This window comes from Chiloscyllium punctatum, chromosome 48 (genome assembly GCF_047496795.1).
Source record: "Chiloscyllium punctatum isolate Juve2018m chromosome 48, sChiPun1.3, whole genome shotgun sequence".
Taxonomy (NCBI): Eukaryota; Metazoa; Chordata; class Chondrichthyes; order Orectolobiformes; family Hemiscylliidae; genus Chiloscyllium; species Chiloscyllium punctatum.
In genome coordinates this window covers 23,385,971-23,405,053 of record NC_092786.1, presented here as the reverse complement: position 1 = coordinate 23,405,053, position 19,083 = coordinate 23,385,971, and the positions used below count along the sequence as shown (strand labels likewise).

At 39.4% G+C, this 19,083-nt stretch overlaps 1 protein-coding gene across 8 annotated transcripts in view; it reads left to right on the top strand.

Annotated features, from left to right (window-relative positions):
* Positions 1-19,083, top strand: part of arnt2 (aryl-hydrocarbon receptor nuclear translocator 2) — a 454,524-nt gene that overhangs the window by 368,839 nt on the left and 66,602 nt on the right. For 3 of the 8 annotated variants that reach the window (XM_072564844.1, XM_072564842.1, XM_072564843.1), the window contains one exon: positions 16,973-17,141. The exons of the other annotated variants lie outside the window; for them this stretch is intronic. In XM_072564844.1, coding sequence (XP_072420945.1) covers positions 16,973-17,141 — 169 coding nt within the window. The remainder of the gene's footprint in view (positions 1-16,972; positions 17,142-19,083) is intronic. 8 annotated transcript variants of the gene reach the window in all.

The following is a 19,083-nucleotide window of genomic DNA, read 5'->3' as shown; positions in this document are numbered from 1 at the left end:
ATCAGCTGTAAAGTTCCAGTTACATCAATGTCTGTTACTGCTGCATTTTACTGAATTCTTTAGCAAGTTAATTCATGTGAGCTTGATATGTGTTTTCTTCTCCTCCTCATTTTTTTGAAAATAATTTGAAACAAAACTGCAGAAAGAATATTGAAGGATTTTCTTTGGGTAAAATCTATATTTAAATGCTTCATTTTTCATTTAGAGAGGACTCAAGCAAAATTAATTACAAGATGCATGCTTTCTTCTGTTTGTACTAAGAATTCTTTAGAAAGCCTACATAAAGGTTGTTTATTTTTCTCCTTTCAAGTTCCAATGCATGCTATCCCTCATTCAATAACAGAATTTATGTTTCTTTCTTTTACCAACTAATTTACAAAAAAAAATTAAAAGATTAAATTAGGCTATTTTTTGACCATACATTTCATTTTCTTATTTTACTTAGGTCTAGCTCAGAGAGGTGAGCGTACATGATTCACATTTAAAAAATTACATTTATATCACTTGTGCTTTATTTAGTTTCTGCTTAGAATTTTTGCACAATCAATGCTTAAGAAAAAGAATTAATTATGCACATGTGCCAGTTACATCCAGTGCGTCCTGTCACCTAGTCATAAAATTACCAAAGAAATAATAAAAATAACAACTTTCTGTATTTTATCTCCTTGGACACAGAACTAGAATTCTGTCATGACCCAGTGCAGTAACAAGCTAAAACTCAAATACCATGCACTTTAACATGGTTCAGAAGCCCAAAGCACTTTGCAAAGTAATTAAAGTGCATTTTAATTTTGTCAAGTCTCATTTAATTGTTTTTTGAAAAAAAAATGTTCAGAATATGTCAAAAATCACACAGCAGTCCAACAGTTTTATTTGAAACCGCAAGCTTTCAAAGCCCACTCCTTCCACAGGCAGCTGGTGAGAGAGAATACATCGGACACAGAATTTATAAGTAAACAATCAAAGGATCATACAACTTATGCAAATGTATTGAACAAACCTAGATGGCTATTAAGTCTTTAATCAGTTAGAATGGAGGCGCAGGTTTTGGTTGATTAATATGTAAATCCCAGAATTTCTTTAAAGTCACTGCCCCAAGATAACTTCAGGTTTTATCAGAATAAAGGTGACACCTCTGGTCAGAAATTGTATTTTAGATGTGAGGCCATGTTTCAAGTCTGTTTGTATCTGTCAGACTGGTTTTATTTCCAAAGTAAGAATTTCTAAAATGCCACTGACTGACTGTGTACAGATCATGTGCTTTTTGAATGAAATAGAATGTATCTGCAAATACAAATCTGTAAATGCAAATTTACCCCATAAATTTGTGCGTGAGTGAGTGTAAGTGAGTGCGTGCGTGTGTCCATGCATGTGTGTGAGAGTGTATAGTATGGTGGGATGACCTGTATGTGGCCTGAACCCAAAATCCCAGTTGAGGCTGTCCTCATGGATACCTATCCTGAACCTCTGTTCGGCAACTCTGTGTTGTTGCGTGTCCCAACATCCATCTTGAAGGCGTTTCCCGAAGATCCGAGGCTGAATGTCCTTGACCACTTTATACATAAAGGTACAAGATATAAAAGCAAGGAAATGATGCCAAATGTTTATTATTGCTGGTCAGGTCTCAGCTGGAATATTGTGTCCAATTGTAGGCACCACACTTTAGAGGGACTTTTAGATTCTGGGACTGGGTGCGGAGAATATTGACTACAACAATGCCACAGACTGTTGCTTACGCTTGGAGAAACCAGAGAAACTGGGGTCATTCTCCATAGAGCAGAAAAAGTCTATCATGAAATATTTGGGAGGAATTTCCAATGGCATGAGGTTGATAACCAGGCCGAGATCAGAATTTTTTATGTAGCTAATTGAAAAACACTACCCAAAAGAAAGGTTGCTGCAATTGCAAAAGTAACTTGTATCAATACTTAAAATGAATCAAAAAAATTCACGGTTACAGGGGTGCAGGCAAGTGAGAGTAAACTGAATAATTCTAATTAATGAGCCACATTCTCACAGCGTTCCAAATGGTTTATGCTTGTGCTTTGATTCTATGAATGTTAGCATTACCCCCCTGAATTGTGCACCTAGTCGTGAGTGAGCGAGAGTGTATGTGGGTGTGTGCCTGTACCTATATGCACCTATTATGTATATGAGGCAAGTTAGCTCAGTTAGCTGAACAGCAGGTTTACGAAACAGAGTGACATCAACAGCATGGACTCAATTCCATATACTGGCTCAGGTTACCATTACGTGATCACTTTGTCCTTCGCCTGAGGCATACTGAACCTCGGATATATCTCATCACTTGTGAGAGAGATCTACTGTAGACAAAATGGCCCTTCAGCCCATCATGGCTGTGCTTGTCAAAAACAATGACCGAACTATTCCAATCCCATTTTCCAGTCTTGTATGCCTTGGTATTGCAAGTACACACTTAAATAGTTCTTAAATGTTTAGAGGATTTCTGCTTCGACCACCCTACCAGATTTCTCACCACCCTCTGAGTGAAAAGTTTTTTCCTCACATATCCTCAAAACCTTCAGCCCTTTACTTTAAATCTGTGCCCCTGGTCTTTGATCCCTCAATGAAGGAGCGAAGTTTCTTCCTGTCCACCCTAACTATACCCCTCACAATTTTATACATCTCAATCATGTCGCCTCTCGATCTCCTCTGTTTTAAGGAAAGCATCCCCATTCTGTCCAACCTCTCCATAACTGAAACTCTTAGGCGAGCCCAGGCAACATCCTGGTCAATCTCCCTTGCACCCTTCCCAGTGTAATCACATCCCTCCTACAGAACTGGACATAGTACTCTAACTGTGGCATTCATACCCAGGAGATGAGTGTTGCAGTACCTCCTTGCACCAATAAACATGCAAGGAAGAAGAATGAAAGAAAAGAGTTTATAATTCTGAATAACTTATAAATTATTTCATGTGCTTTCTAGAGTCTGGAAAGTTAATGTCCAAAGAGGATCCTTTCATTTGTAGGGACTTAAATTCAGACGGGTTTGTACAGCCAAGGCAGGAGTTATAGAATTTCTTTTAAAATTTATCAAGTCACAGCAGTTGAAGTTTGCATTTCGAAATTGTTCCTCTCTTCAGCTGAATATATATTTTTTTCTTCTAGAATAAGGTTTTAAGGAAGTTTACTTGGACCTGAACTTGGCTTGGTTTTAACCTGAAACCAGGCTGTTGTGTTAACAGCTTGTTAGATTCTAGGTAGGCTGAGCTAATGTTTCAAAAATATATAAGGGAAGCTTCTCAAAAAAAAAGGTTTTTGGTCATATGATGGATCCATTAAGGAGTCAGTTTCAACTTAACAATTAGTTTCTATATCTCTGGGCAAGGAGCAATTATTCATATTAGGAAATAGATAGGGCTATTACCACAGCCATAACTAAAACAAGACAATTTTCTATACCCCCTAGTCAACAACCATGCTCAATGTATGAGATAATTGATGGGCTGTAGCCCCTTTGCAGATGGTTTTGAGTTGTCAAACCTGTTGGACTATAACCTGGTGTTGTGTGATTTTTAACTCTATATTTGTAAGTTATTGTTGATTGCTTTCAGTGTTTTGCATGAATTTTGAGAGGACTCTTTATCTCCAGCCCCCTGCTAGGGAGTTATAATTGTTTTGTGTACCTTTGTATTTGTTGACTGCAATTTCTACACAATATAAGATGTAGTCCAATTTAATATAAAAGATTTCAAAAAGATGTCTTGTCTAACCTCTGACCTGGGAATTGCTGATTGGAGTTTGCAGAATTTGTAGTCAGCTTGCATCTTATGATTGGCTGCAGCCATGCTTTAGTCCATTTCAAAAATTAAACAAGGAAATATAGCTTTAAAATACTATGATCTCTTTCATGTCTACTTGACATTACATGGGCGAAGCATCCAATTTCTGCCAGAAGGAGAAAGTGAGGACTGCAGTTGCTGGGGATCATAGTTGAGTGTGTGGTGCTGGAAAAGCACAACAGGTCAGGCAGCGTCCAAGCCCTTCATCAGGAATATGCCTGAAATGTCAATTCTCCTGCTCCTCGGATGCTGCCTGACCTGTTGTGCTTTTCCAGCACCACACACTCAATTTCTGCCAGAATGCTGTTTCCAAATAAATTTAATCCAGTCCATCTGAAGGTGTTATCAGTGACCCAAGCAGAGAGTCTAACAAAAAAATATCTACTCTTCTTGTGCAAAAATAAGTGGAGTTTTTTTCTTAGTATATACCTATAAGAATCTTTTAAACTTTTTTCTACTTTAGAGCTACTATATAATTGCAATGATGTGGAGGTGCCAGTGTTGGACCCGGGTAGACAAAGTTAAAAATCACATAACATCAGGTTATAGTCCAACAGGTTTATTTGGAAGTACAAGCTTTCGCAGCACCGCTCCTTCATCAGGAGCTCCAAAAGCTTGTACCTCCGAATAAACCTATTGGACTATAACCTGGTGTTGTGTGATTTTTAACTCATAATTTGCAAGTTCTTGTTGATTTGCTTTCGATGTATTTTCTTTTGACAGGACTACTTTTGCAACATAGTTTGATTATATATGCACATCTTTAATAAATAATAAAATTTATGTAGCTTGGAATGTAACTGAGTGATGTCAGTGAGGTTGTTCATTTGAAATGTACCAAATGATTTTTAAACTGAAGAGTGGCACGGTGGCTCAGTGGTTAGCACTGCTGCGTCACAGCACCAGGGACCCAGGTTCAATTCCAGCCTCAAGCCACTGTCTATGTGGAGTTTGCACAGTCAACTCGTGTCTGCGTGAGGTTGCTCCAGTTTCCTCCCACAGTCCAAAGATGCAGAGGTTAGGTGAATTGGCCGTGCTAAATTGCCCATAGTGTTCAGGGATGCCTAAGTTAGGTGTTAGTTCGGGGTAAATATAGGGGAATGGGTCTGGGTGGGTTACTCTTCAGAGGGTCAGTGTGCATTTGTTGGGCTGAATAGCCTGTTTCCACGCTATAGGGATTCTATAAAAATGACTGAAAAGAAATTTGGTTCCAGAAAGTTCTCTGGCATGAGGTCAGTTCACTGAGTCTTTGGGTGGCTGTTGGTCACAATATATGTTTCAGCAGACATTTGAACCTAGTGCCTTTTGCCACTTCTGAGTTTAATGTACATGGAAACCGTCTCAGATAACATAGAAAAGATGTTTCCACTTTCAGATTTTGTTGGGAGCAGAGGCCAAGCCAAGAAGAAGAGCTCATTTACTTTTTTTAAGTATTTCAAAATGTGTCATTGCTTCAACTGATTTTTTTTGAAAACATTGGAACACATAATGTTTTAGTTCATGTAAAAAGAATGCTTTGGTTTCAGAAGGTTTGCTTCTCAGATTCATGAACAGAGACTACTTTATGAAGCTGAATATAGGAGCTTATTCGTAATGTTACCATATGAGGCCTGCTCTAACGATTTGGAGAGATAAATTATAAACTGGGGAATTTAACTTCAATTAATTAAAAAATATGAAATAAAAAGCTAATAGTTTTGATATGAAACAACTGGATTCTCATAAAATGCCTTCTGATCTACTAATTTCCTCTAGTGAAGGAATCTGGCTGATATGTGACTCCAGACCTCAGTATGTGGTTGACGATAGTTGTCCTCTGAATTAACCTGACAAGTCACTCGTTTACATCAAATCACTAAAATAGAGCATAAGAATTGCAATTAAATTATTCACTGCTTCAACGTGAGCATTAGCAACTGGCCTGGTCTACAGTGGAAAATTCCCCTTAACATTTGGGGATATATGCCAAAATTTGGAGAGCCATCCACAAACAAGTCAAGCAACAGCCAGACATAACTATACTCACTGAATAATACTTTTCAGCCAATGTCCTGAATTCTGTACCATTCTCTCAGTGTATCCAATCCCACCAGAAGTGGTAGCACAAGGATGTACTGTAAAAATGGCAGAAACCTAAACACTGAACAGACACCATGAGGTCTCATGGCATCAGGTCAAAGGTTTTAAGGAAACCTACTGTTTTTTTCACTTACCACAATGCAAACCCCCTCTCCACGACTACCACCACTACTGATGATTCATTGCTTGCATTGACTTGACTGAAACATCAAGGGTACAAAGAGCACAGAATATATTCTGGATCAGGAACATCAATGACTACCATGAAAAGTGGCTTAGCAGCACTACTACTTGCTGAACTGGTCATGTCCTGGAGAACATAGCTGCCAGTCTGGACCTGTAGCAGGTAGCAAAGAGGGGGAAGAACCAAGTTCTTGACCTAGTCCTTAAAAATTTCTGTTTTGCAGATCATTAACCCATATCAGTGTTGGTTAAGGAGACCACTGCATGGTCCTTGTGAAAATGAACTTCTCTCTTCATGTCCAAAGCTCATGGCTCCGCATATTCCTTCCACTATTGTATTCAAGCCAAGGGATCAATCATGGTTAAATGAGAAGTGTAGAAGAGCTTGCTGGAACTACCACCAGGCATATCTAAGGATGTAGTAGCAACTTGGTGAACCAAAGAATTGATCACATGTATTCCAGACCACACAAGCTAAGCTGCCAAAAACAGTAAATCAGATAAAAGCTTTGCAGTCCTTCCACATATAATAATGAATCACAGTGGATAATTCAACAGCTAACAGAAAGGGGAGATTGCATAAATATCCCCATCCTCATTGATGGTGTGGTTCACTTATGAGTCCACAAGATTAAGCTGAAATGTATAACAGTCATGTTCAGCTGGAAGTGCTGAGTGGTTAATCCATCTTGGCCTCCTCCTAAAATCCCCAGTTTGACAGATATCAAAATTCTGTCAACTCGATTCATATGACATTGAGACATGGCTGCAGAATTAGTACTGAAGATTCCAGGACTGGCTACACTTCTGGTCAAGCTGTTTTCCAATACAGGTGCAACACTACTACACAACAGTGTAGCTATTAGACTGGCTGTGTCCTTTCCACCAAAAAGAGGACGTGTTGGTCCAGCGAGAATAATGCTCTTGATATCAGGGCAACATTTGACTGAGAATGACATGAAGGAATCCTTAGAAAATGAAAGACAATGTATATTGGGGAAAACTGTCAACTGGATGGAGTCATGCTTGGCACAAAGAACAATAATTGTCGTTATTAGAGGTGAAGGATCTCAGCCTCAGGATATCACCATGAGTTCCTAAGTGGTTTCAGCTACTTTGTCAATGACCTTCCCTCTGCAATAGGCCCTTTAACCCTTCAAGCCTTCTTATTCATTTGATAAGATCTAATTTTGACATAGATTTCATGTCTATCCCTGTAATGGTGGCATAGTGGTAAGCCTGTAGTCGAGAGTCCTAGACCAATGATAGGGAGACTCTGGTTTACTACCTCGACCACGGAAACTGGTGGAATTGAAATTTGATTAATTACTAAACTAAATCAATAAATCTTGAATTGAAAGATAGTCATTGATTCTTCATTGCCATAAAAACCTCATTGATTCCCTATCCTTCATGCTGTCTTTCTCTAATCTGGTCTGCAAGTGACTCACAGCAATGCAGTCGTCTCAGTTGTCCTCTGAAAAGACCTAGCAAGCCACTCATTTTGAGAGTAATTTGCAATGATTTGACAACGATGCTGACATCCCATGAAAGAATAACTTAAAAATTGTTGAAATAGAAGAAATTTTCTCCAGAATCAGATCTTTCACAACCTTAATGTATTTGACCCCAAATTAAGCCATATATTTGCACATCAAACATAAAACACTAAAAGTAAAACCTTAAATTATCAGGCTTAGCTTCTCTGCTGCGGAATCCTCAATGCTGTTTTTTTAAACCTCTTAACTGGTCCAATGCATTGCAAGCCAGTCTTGTCCTTCATAAAATTGAGTTTATCCACGATGCTGCCTATATCCTCAGTCACACCAAATTCCATTCTCTCATCACTCCAGTGTTCTGAGATCCACACTGGCAACCAGTTAATCAGTACCTCTATTTTGCAATTCTCATTCTTGTTCTAAAATTGCTTCATTCCTTAATCAGATCAGAGTCAGCAAAGTGGTGGAATGCCCACCTGACACCTTTCTGCCTGATTAAAGACCCCTCATCTGCCTCCAAACTTGTTATTGTAAACACCTTGGTCAGATCATCACTCAGTGTTTGACAATCAAAAGTAAAAGCCATGTTTATGCAAGATTTTATCCAATGTAGCATACAAAATTGGCCCATGTAGGTGAGTAGCAGCATTTCCAGAAGGTCAACAGCTCTATACTCCTTGGAGTGGATGCAGATTTGGTATGATAGTTAACACTTGATACTAGGAATCAAAACCTTACTTTATCTCTTTGCAATTCCATTGATGTCAGTCTAAAATATCAAATCTGCCTCCTTTATTTGAATTGTAAAGCTGATTTACTTTGTAGAATACAAATGATTGAACAAAAATAGCAATTTTGGATTTTTATAAGTTTTTGTTGCCATATGCTTCAATTGACACAGATCAACAAAAGACAACTATCTTGAAGAATGGAAAGAATATTCACACCCAATTTTACTTCCTTTCATTCACATTCTAGCTAGGAAACTGATCTATGTTTTAATTCCCAGCTGAGAACTTGGAAGTTTTAGCTAGCCTAAATATCTGATGGGAACACTCTTCCAAGGAGCAGAATTGTGCCAGATGATCACAGCATTTATCACGACTGAACTCCAGTTACTGAAACCTATTGTACAGGGGATCTCCAGCTTCTGTCGTGACACTACGGATTTCTTACAGAAACTCAGCATCCACAGACCAGTCGAACCGGGAACATTCCTCGTCACAATGGACGTTTACGCACTCTACAACAGCATCCCCCACAATGATGGCATCACAGCAACAGCCTCAGTACTCAACACCAACAACTGCCAGTCTTCAAACACCATCCTACAGCTCATCTGCTTTATCCTCGATCACAACGTCTTCACCTTTGACAACCAGTTCTTCATCCAGGCACATAGAACAGCCATGGGGACACAATTTGCACCCCAATATGCCAACATTTTTATGCACGGGTTCGAACAAGACTTCTTCTCTATGCAGGATCTCCAACCAACATTGTACACCAAGTACATTGATGACATTTTCTTCCTCTGGACCCACGGCGAGGAGTCACTGATAAAATTACACAGTGACATTCATAAGTTTCATCCCACCATCAAACTCACCATGGACTACTCTCGACTATCTGTCTCATTCTTGGACACATGCGTCTCCATCAAGGATGGACACCTCAGCACCACACTCTACCGCAAACCCACAGACAACCTTACAATGCTACACTTCTCCAGCTTCCCCCCAAAACATATTAAAACAGCCATTCCCTATGGACAAGCCCTACGCATACACCAGAACTTCTCAGATGAGGAGGAACGTGAACGGACACCTGGAAGTACTCAAGGATGCCCTCACAAGAACAACTCATCGACTGCCAGTTCCGACGTGCCACAGCAAGGAACCGTAATGACCTCCTCAGGAGACAGACACGTGCTGCGACTGACAGGGTACCCTTCGTTGTTCAATACTTCCCAGGAGCTGAAAAATTACGCCATGTTCTTCGTGACCTGCAACACATTATCAATGACGATGAGCACCTCACCAAGACCTTCCCCACACCTCCACTACTTGCCTTTAAACAACCGCCAAACCTCAAACAGATCATTGTTCGTAGCAAGCTGCCCGGCTCTCAGGACAACTCCATACAACCCTGTCACGGTGGACGCTGCAAGACGTGTCAGATTGTGGACATAGATACCACTATGTGTGGGAACACATCCCACCTTGTACATGGCAGGTACTCGTGACTCAGCCAACATTGTCTATCTCACACGCTGCAGGCAAGGATGCCTTGAGGCATGGTACATTGGGGAAACCGAGCAAAGGCTATGACAATGGATGAATGGGCACCGCACAACAATCAACAGACAAGAGGGTTCCCTCCCAGTGGGGGAACACTTCAGTGGTCCAGGACATTCAGCCTCGGACCTTTGGGTGACCATCCTTCAAGGTGGACTTCGGGACAGGCAGCAGAGAAAAGTGGCCAAGCAGAGGCTGATAGCTAAGTTCGGTACCCATAGGGAGGGCCTCAACTGGGAGCTTGGGTTCATGTCACATTACAGGTGATCACCATTGCACTACACACACACACACAGATATTCCTACACACACACTCCCACATACACATGGACACAGACGCGCACACAGACACCCACACACACCCTTATAGACGCACACACTCCCACACTCTCGCATGCACCCCTTCACAGACTTAAGACACTCTGCACTCACTACACACACACACACACACACACTTTCTCACACTCACAACCCTCACCCCAGACAGACAGACACACACACACAGACAAAGACCACATGCACACATATATTTTGTGCGGTGAATTTGTACTTGCAGAGTTACATTGTACTTTGCTCATAAACTGCATGCATTCATGTAGAACTCTGAGCTCAAAAACTGCATGAATTTATTTAAAACTCTGTTATCTCACTTTTTAGATTAGAATCAATCTAAACATCATGGCATAGACAGAGAACACAGGGGGCCAACACCTTCAACATATTGTCTAGCTATCACCATTGTTAACAGTTAACCCGAGAATGCAACTTTAAAAAAAATGTTTTGTGATTTACACATGAAAGAAGTGAAACTATCACTGTATTCTAACAGATGAAAGGCTTAACAGACAATCAATTTTTCAATGTATAATTTCAGTTTAATCACACTATAAATTTTTGCTATAAATTCTGTGTTACGATCGAACCCTCCACAATCACCTGATGACGAAGCGTCGCTCCGAAAGCTAATGTGCTTCCAATTCAACCTGTAGGACTATAACCTGGTGTTGTGTGATTTTTAACTTTGTATACCCCAGTCCAACACCGGCATCTCCAAATCAGAACTCCAATTAGTCAGTGTGTCTAAGCCCAAACAGGGCTTAGTGATCATACTGTACTGTAATATAACCATTTAAGACCTGAAGTGAACTGTGTTGTAGAATTTTCAGCATATTTATTACAGCAAGATTTTTCTATGAAAGACAAAAATCTCTTGAAAGATCACATCCGACCTTAGAGGCCAGATTGCGGCCATTTTAATGATTGGAGCTCTGAACTCCAGCCAGCCCAGCAAATTACATGCACCAATTGCTGAGTGAACAAAATCAGTGCTAATTGTACATAGTATGATTGGAAAGAGACAAATATCTTTCCATTTAGATAAACATGAACATACTACTTACTGGACTAAATTATCCCAACCACAAAAAATGCATGATCAATACTCATTCTTTCGTGAATTGTTTAGGCATATGACATATAACTTGATTGTGCAATTACATGAGGTATTTACTCTACATAAACTGTTTTGATTAAATGTAATGAATGTAAATAGGGCCCATTTCATTAAAGTGAAAAGCTATAATGAATGACTGACATCAGGTTTCAATGAAAAAACCTGTTGAAATACTGCTTACGTAAGTTGACACTTAGCGCTGTTGTATTTATGTTTTCTAGATATCTATATAAGGAAACTATGGTTAAATGTATCTACCAAAACATTAGGGACAAATTTCACAATTGCTTTCTCAGCTTTCTAAGCCTCTTTTTTTTTCTACTGTATGCTCACATATGTTTTGCATTAAAGTATTTCCTTACACAGAATAAATGATCTGTATTAGTGTACTCATGGGTAAAACATGCTTGACAATAAATACCTACATGATTAAGAGAGAGAACAATCCTATGGTAATGACATCTTACCAGATGTCAGCTTCTTTCCTCCGTGAACTTTTCAGATCAATAAGTGTGATAGCTACTTGATGTAAAGACAAGGTATGTGAGCTTGATGAGCAATTCAACATATGATGGTGTACTGTGCAGGGCTGTGCCACCAGCACAATCTAGCTCCATTCATTAATCAAATATTCAGGAAAGATGGGAGAGGGGAAGTGGTAGAATACTTAATGAAGTAATTTTAGCAAGAAAACTCTCATACCAGTTCAAACAAGGTTTGAACTTCAGTACTGGGTTCAGTTTGACAATTGATGTTCGATCAAAATATAATTCTTAATACAATAGATATCTCATGCCTTCTGTTTGATATCAGTAATAAAGCGGGAGCAATATGGCAATAATAAGACAGGTTCAGTAACCTAAATTATTACCATCAAGGTTGCAGAATTTTTTTTCTAAGGAGTACATGATTTCAACCAATTTTGTAAAAATCGTAGTAAGTATCACAACCTTATTTACATACAAAAATGAACATTCCAATTACTGGCTCTTTAATGGTACATGAAAAGAACCAATGTATGGAATATTTTCATGCTAAACTCATTTAACAATTTATTTAAATATACGTATGACCCATATCCAGCACAATTGCCAAAGTGGGTGTAACATAAAAAGTTACTTCTAACTAACGATTCATATTTACTAAAGAAAATAAAAACTCTCTCTCGACTGGAGGCCAATACATATCAATTTTCCTATATTGATGTACTCACTATGTAACGTATCCTTTCTCAGCCAGACCCATGTCTATTGTAGCTTTATGTAATATTATTCAAGCAACTAATTCAACTTCTGTGAAGACTAGAATTTGAAATTAATTTTGGAGCCGATCTGAATAAATACTCAATTAGGTATTTAGCACATCAGATTGGAAGGCCTTCACGTTGCTTCTACCTTGGAACAATTTAGAAATACGTCTCTAGGGTAGAAAAAATCTCAAAATCACACTCAACCTTTTAAAGATCCTGCTCAAAAACACTAAGCTTTTTCCCAATCATTTCATTTTTTTTTCCTTACTGTTGTAATGAAAGCAAAACATTTATCAAAAAAGACCTCTGATCTCCACTTTATTGAAACAGATTGGTACCTCTGTCATAAGCAGGCATGATGATGCCACAAGCTGTCAGAATTCCAATGACTAAGTTCCCTCCCTTCCTTCCTTCCTTGCAATCAGGTCAGCTTGGGAAACGTTTGGTGGAGGAACCTCAGCTGGGCTAGGATGTGTCACAGGACTTAGCAAAAATACACTGCTACCTGCATTAATCCTAGTTTCCCACACTAGGCCCTAGCCTGAAGGTACTTCAGGTGCTCATTCAAGTACTTTTTAAAGGTTGTGAGTTTTCCCACCTCAAATACCCTGCCAGCAGTCCATTCCTTACTCCAACCACCCTCTGGGTTAAAACGATTTTCCTCAAATTCCCTGTAAACCTTATGCCTTTCATTTGAAAGTTATGCCTCTTCCTTATTGACCCTTGTTATTAACAAAATCAGAAACTGATGTAAGAACTCAGCAGATCGGGCAGCATATGTGGAAAGAAAGCAGAGTTAATGTTTCCAGGCCAGTGACACTTGAAGTTCTGAAAAAGAGTCACTGGACCTAAAATATTAAATCTGCTCTCACTCCACAAATCTGAGTTGTTCCAGAAATTTTTGATTTCCAGCATCTACAGTTCTTTGGTTTCTTGTTGTCGTTAATTTCAGTTACTTTCATAAATTGGTGATTGTTGACCAGTGTGAATCTGAAGTTAGCTCACCAAGTGTGTTCCAATTATGACCCTGTTCTCAGCTGAGGTCGGTATTCTGACCTCAGGGCACTAAAAATATACAGAATATAAATCAAGAAATAATGGCATAAGAAATTGCAATAAATATCGGTGGTATTAATCGTCAGTTAAATTGGGCAAATCAAATTGACAAAGGTAGCCTTGAGGCCAAGTTCATAGAAATTATTCATGACAGTTTCTTAAGACAATCATTGTGAAATCAACCAGGAAGAAAGGATATTTTAGATGTGGATATGCAATACTAAGGTTTAATTGTTTATCCCATGGTAAGGAGTCCTCTAGAGAACACTGACCATAACATGCACTTCCAGTTTGAGGTTGAGAAGTCTGGGTCTGAAATAAGTTTCTTAATCTTAAAGAATAGTATTGCAAAGGTATGGAGACAGGGTAGCTCATGTGGAAAGGGAAAAATAGATTTAAAAATAAGGCAATAGAGAAGCAGGAACAAACAAAAAAAACTGCAGGTGCTGAAATCCAAAGTAGACAGGCAGGAGGCTGGAAGACCACAGCAAGCCAGGCAGCATCAGGAGGTGGAAAAGTCGACATTTCGGGTGTAACCCTTCTTCAGGACTGGGGGTGGGTATGGGGCAAACTGCAGATAAAGGGAGTGGCGGGAGCAGTGTGGTGAAGTGGAGATAGGTGAGGACAGGCAGAGGGTACGACCTGTTTGGTCAATGGGAGGAATGAGCCAGTTGGTGGAAGGGTGGTAGAGGGTCTGGGAAGAGAGTCGATGGATAGGATGGGAGGTTATTTGAAATTGGAGAATTCAATGTTAAGTCCTCTCGGCTGTAGGCTGCCCACGCAGAAGATGAGGCGTTGTTCCTCTAATTTGCGGTGTGGTTTGCTGTGGCAGTGAAGGAGCCAAGGATGTTCTTGTCAGAAAGGGAGTGGTTAGGGGAATTAAATTGGCCAGTGAATAGGAGGTCCGGTCAGCCCCTGCGGGCCCAGCTGAAATGCCTAGCGTACCATTCCCTGAGTTTACATTTGGTCTCCCCAATGTAGAGAAGATCACATTGGGAACACCTGATGTAGTAAACTAGGTTGGAGGACAGGCAAATAAACCTCTGTCTCACCCAGAAGGATTGTTTGGGGCCCTGGATGGAGGTGAGGGGTGTGGTCTGCCATCAGGTTTTGCATCTTTTCGGTTGCAGGGGAAGCTACCTGGCAGTCAGGGGGGAGTTGATGGGGAGAGTGACTCAAACCAAGAACTGTAAAAGGGAAGGGTTCTTGAGGAAGGCAGAGAGAGGTGGGAAGGGAACGATGTTCTTGGTGATGGGATCTGGTTGGAGTTGGTGGAAGTGTTTAAGGATGATGCATTGGATGTGGAGACTGGTGAGGTGGTAGGTGAGGACAAGGGGGTGTCTTTATTGCATTAGGGGGTGTGGTTTAGAATAGTGGAACAGGGAATGGAGATGGTGCAGTGGAGGATAGAGAAGCAGCGGCAGGCTTGTAAAGTAATATTTCAGAACCCCCAGCAAAGGAGTTTTCCATTCAGAATTCTGAATTAATAAAAACTGTGGAAAGCTGAACCATCCAAATATAATTGAAGAAGTTGAGGATGGTATCAAATTAAAGGGCTTACAATGTCACAATAAGAGAGATAGTAAAATATAAGAGTACGCTAGCAAGAAATATAAAACAAGCAGGAAAGTTTCTACAATCAGATTAAAAAAAAGAGAATACTAAATTGAATATTGCTCCCTCAAATTTGGGACTGGAGAATTAATTTTCAAAAGGCAAAAAGTTTATTCAACTTAATTGAGGATGTAACTAGCTGGATGGAAAAAGACCAGTATGTAGAGTATTTGGATTTCCAAAATGAATCAATAAGGTACCACATAAAGAGTTACCATTGAAGATAAGTGTTAAGTTTAATCTGTTAGCATGTATAAAGCAGTTGCTAGCTAACAGGAATAAATGAGCGATTTTCAGGTTGGCAGAGTGGAACTAGCAGGGTGCCACAGGGATCAGTCTGGGGCCTCAGCTGTTTGCAGTGTTTATTAGTGATTCGATTGAAGGGATGCATTGTAGCCTGATTTGCTGACGACACAGAATTGGGTGGGAAAGCTAGTTAATTAGAAAAACATAAAGAGTCTGCAAAGGGCATATGAATTGCTTAAGAGAGAGCAAAGGTTTTACAGATGGACTGTAAGGTGAGACAATATGAGATTATCCATTATGTAAGAAGGATAGAAAACTGAAGTATTATTTAATAGAGAGAGACCACAAAATGCTATAGTTAACAAGGAATTGGATACCCTTATTCATAAATCACAAAAAGGTAGCATGTGTATGGCGAGGAATGAGGCAGGCAGATAACATTTTGGCTTCTATTGCAAATGTTTGCTGTACAAAAGTTGGCAAGTTTTTCTGCAAACGTGCTTATTGTTAGTGAGACATTATTTAAAGTACAACATCCAGTTATGGTCTCCTTTTTATAAGAAGGGATGTATTTGCATTGGAGGCAGTTCAGACCAGATTCACTAATCTGACTTCTGGGATGAAGGGGTTATCTTATGAGGAAAGATTGAGCAAATGAGAGGTCACCCATTTCAGATGGAGCTGAGCAGTTGTTGTAAGATTGAAGACTGAGTTAGATAGAATTTTGCTCTAAAAATCGGTCAAGAATTATTAGGACCCAGAATGGTAGGTAGGAAAATGGAGTTAGCGCATGTTCAAATTAGTCGTGATTTTATTGAGTGTCAGAGCGGGCTCAAGGGCTGAAAGGCTCCTGCTTTTATTTCTCCTGTCTTCAGTTCAGTCCCTGTGTATTGGTGAAGGATGGTGAAAGTACAATACAAGAGGTATGAAAAGGCATGTAGCCAAAAAGAACTGGAAAATTAAAACACCTGTATGGGTTTCATTCATAAAAAGAGGTAAATTGTAAGCTATGAAAATATTGGACAAAGAACTAGTTTAGAGCATATTAGCTGTCTAAAGGAATACACAAAAAGAAAAAATGATACTGAAGAGGATTTAATACCTGAAACAGTCTGTCCAACAAAAATAATAATAAGTTTATGAAAAATATGCTTTGTTAAAAATGGGATTGAAAATTCTTATGTTGTAATGTTAATGATCTTATTTAGGTTATTTTAAATAATGTAAATTGATATTAAAATTAGAACACGGGAATTCAATTCCAGTCGATGTTGGCACGTAGGTATCAGCCACGCATATTGTTTAGATATTATTAAAGAACTGCACTCTGATATGTACAATTCATATTATTTTCATCTTGTTGGCATTACATTATCTAGCTTTGCTAAGATTTCAATGTATATTTATGTATTGAATGTCTGCTGTTTAGAGTGCAAGCTTTTTCTTAGACTTAAGGTAATTGCACATTAAAAATATCATTATCTCTTGCAGCAAGTAACCTCTCAGTCCAGTAAGGCTCAATCACCACCTTTTGCCATAGGATCAAGTCACACATTCCCAGCAGACCCATCTACTTTCAGTCCCCTGTCCAGTCCTGTGTCTACATCTTCACCAGGAGGACCTTCTTATACCAGTCTGGCAAATCGATCCACTGGTTTTGGTAAGAATACCTAATTGTAACCAGCAAGATAATTCAGTCAGCGTCTTCCCAGATTAATAGATTATTGTGTTACATTAGTATGTGCTGAAGACATGTATTTAACATAAGTCAAATTTCAGCTGCACTTCTCTACAATTGTTCTTGGACCTTTGTGTAGGAGAGGGATGCTAAATATGCTATTCAGGCACAGAATTATTTTCTGTTCCTGATTACAAATAGCTGATAGACTGTGCTGTATATTTGCATGTGCTGAATCCGACTCCCATTTCCATTTTAGTCTTTAGTCATTTTCAGCTTGATAATGAATTTTACCAAAGTCTTTTTCTCCTCATTGAAGTCCTTAATATTTCCTTGTTATATATTTGTACTGTGTCAAGAGTTATGTTACCACTGTAGATTATTATTGCCAACGCAATTTAACAATTAGATGAGAACCAACTAAATCCCTGTGAGTCAGACAACATACAACAACAGATCAGGGCCAAATGGCCTACTCAGGTTTTCTATGCTTCTGTGGATCTTTAGGTGAAAGGGATTAAAATATCAGGGGAGAAAGCAGGAACAGGGGGCTGAGTTGGACCATCAGTTGTGATCATATTGAATAACAGAGCAGGTTTGAAGGGCAAATAGCCTACTTCTGCTCCTGTTTTCTATATAGAACATCTTTAACATACTTCTGTTAAGTGTGCCTTGAGATTTATCATAAAACAAAGGATGGCATTAAGATGTATAAGGAGATACGAGTCAATCGCAGTTTTTAAGGAGCCTTTTAAAGGGGGAAAGCAAGGTAGAGAGGAATGAGGTAGAGGAAAAGTATTCCAAAGCTTGGCACCCAGCCACAAAGTGGAGCGCTTTTTATCTTCCACACTCCTTTTCACCATCTGTGGCCAGTGTGATGGACCATTTCCTCTCACTTTCTCAATGATGCATACATCTTTTGTTGCTGTGTCTCCACTCTCTGCCACTTCACTGTAAAATGCATTCCTTTACCCTGCTATTCTTAATTCCTCCTTCCTTTTTTTTAAAGTGAGGACACACTGGTAGATGGGTGGCAATGGGTTGAAGATGAATACTGCAATTGAATATAGATGAAGTAAGGAAGCAAGAGTTGGTGATGGTCAGAATTGAGATTACAGAAGGGAGTTGAAAGGATTATTGCTTGGACATTCTTGTTGTGAAGTCAAAAATCAAAAGTTAAACACACCTCACTGCAATCACAGGAGGGAAGAAGGAAGAAAAGAAATAAAAGGAACCTAATTCCACATTTATAGAACACTGCGTGACTCAAAAACTCAAAGGACACTTTACAACAAATGAAGTAGTGTCAATTTTGTAATGTGAGAAGCCAGTTTTTGTATGACAATGTCATAAACAGTCATCTGTTTTAGTGATGTTGATTGAATCACAGGTTTGTTACAGAGAAAAGAAGACATTTCTTCACCCAAAGAGTTGTGAGCCTGTGGAATTCATTGCCACAGGAAGTAATTGATGCCAAAACATTGAAATTGTATTCAATGGGTGACTAGATCTAGCACCTGGGGAGAAAGCAGGATTATGCTGTTGAGTTGGACAATCAGCCATGATCGTGATGAATGGCAGAGCAGGCTCGGAGGGCCAAATGGCCTAGTCCTGCTCTTGTCTTCTATATTTCTATATTACAGTGCATTTGGTCCGTTCTGTCAAGTACACAGGAGTAAAAATGCTTCAACTATATTGGACTCCATGAGACTGCACCTGGAGTATCATGCGCAGTTCTGGTCCCCTTGCCTGAGCAAATACATACTTGCTCTAAAGTGAATGCACTGGAGGTTCACTGGACCAACTGCTGGGATTGTGGATCTATCCTATGCAAACAAATTGAGGAGACTGGGCTTATATTCTGTCTGGAGCAAGATTTACCTACTTTTAAGCACGTCAGTCCACTCAAAATCTCCTCTCTCTC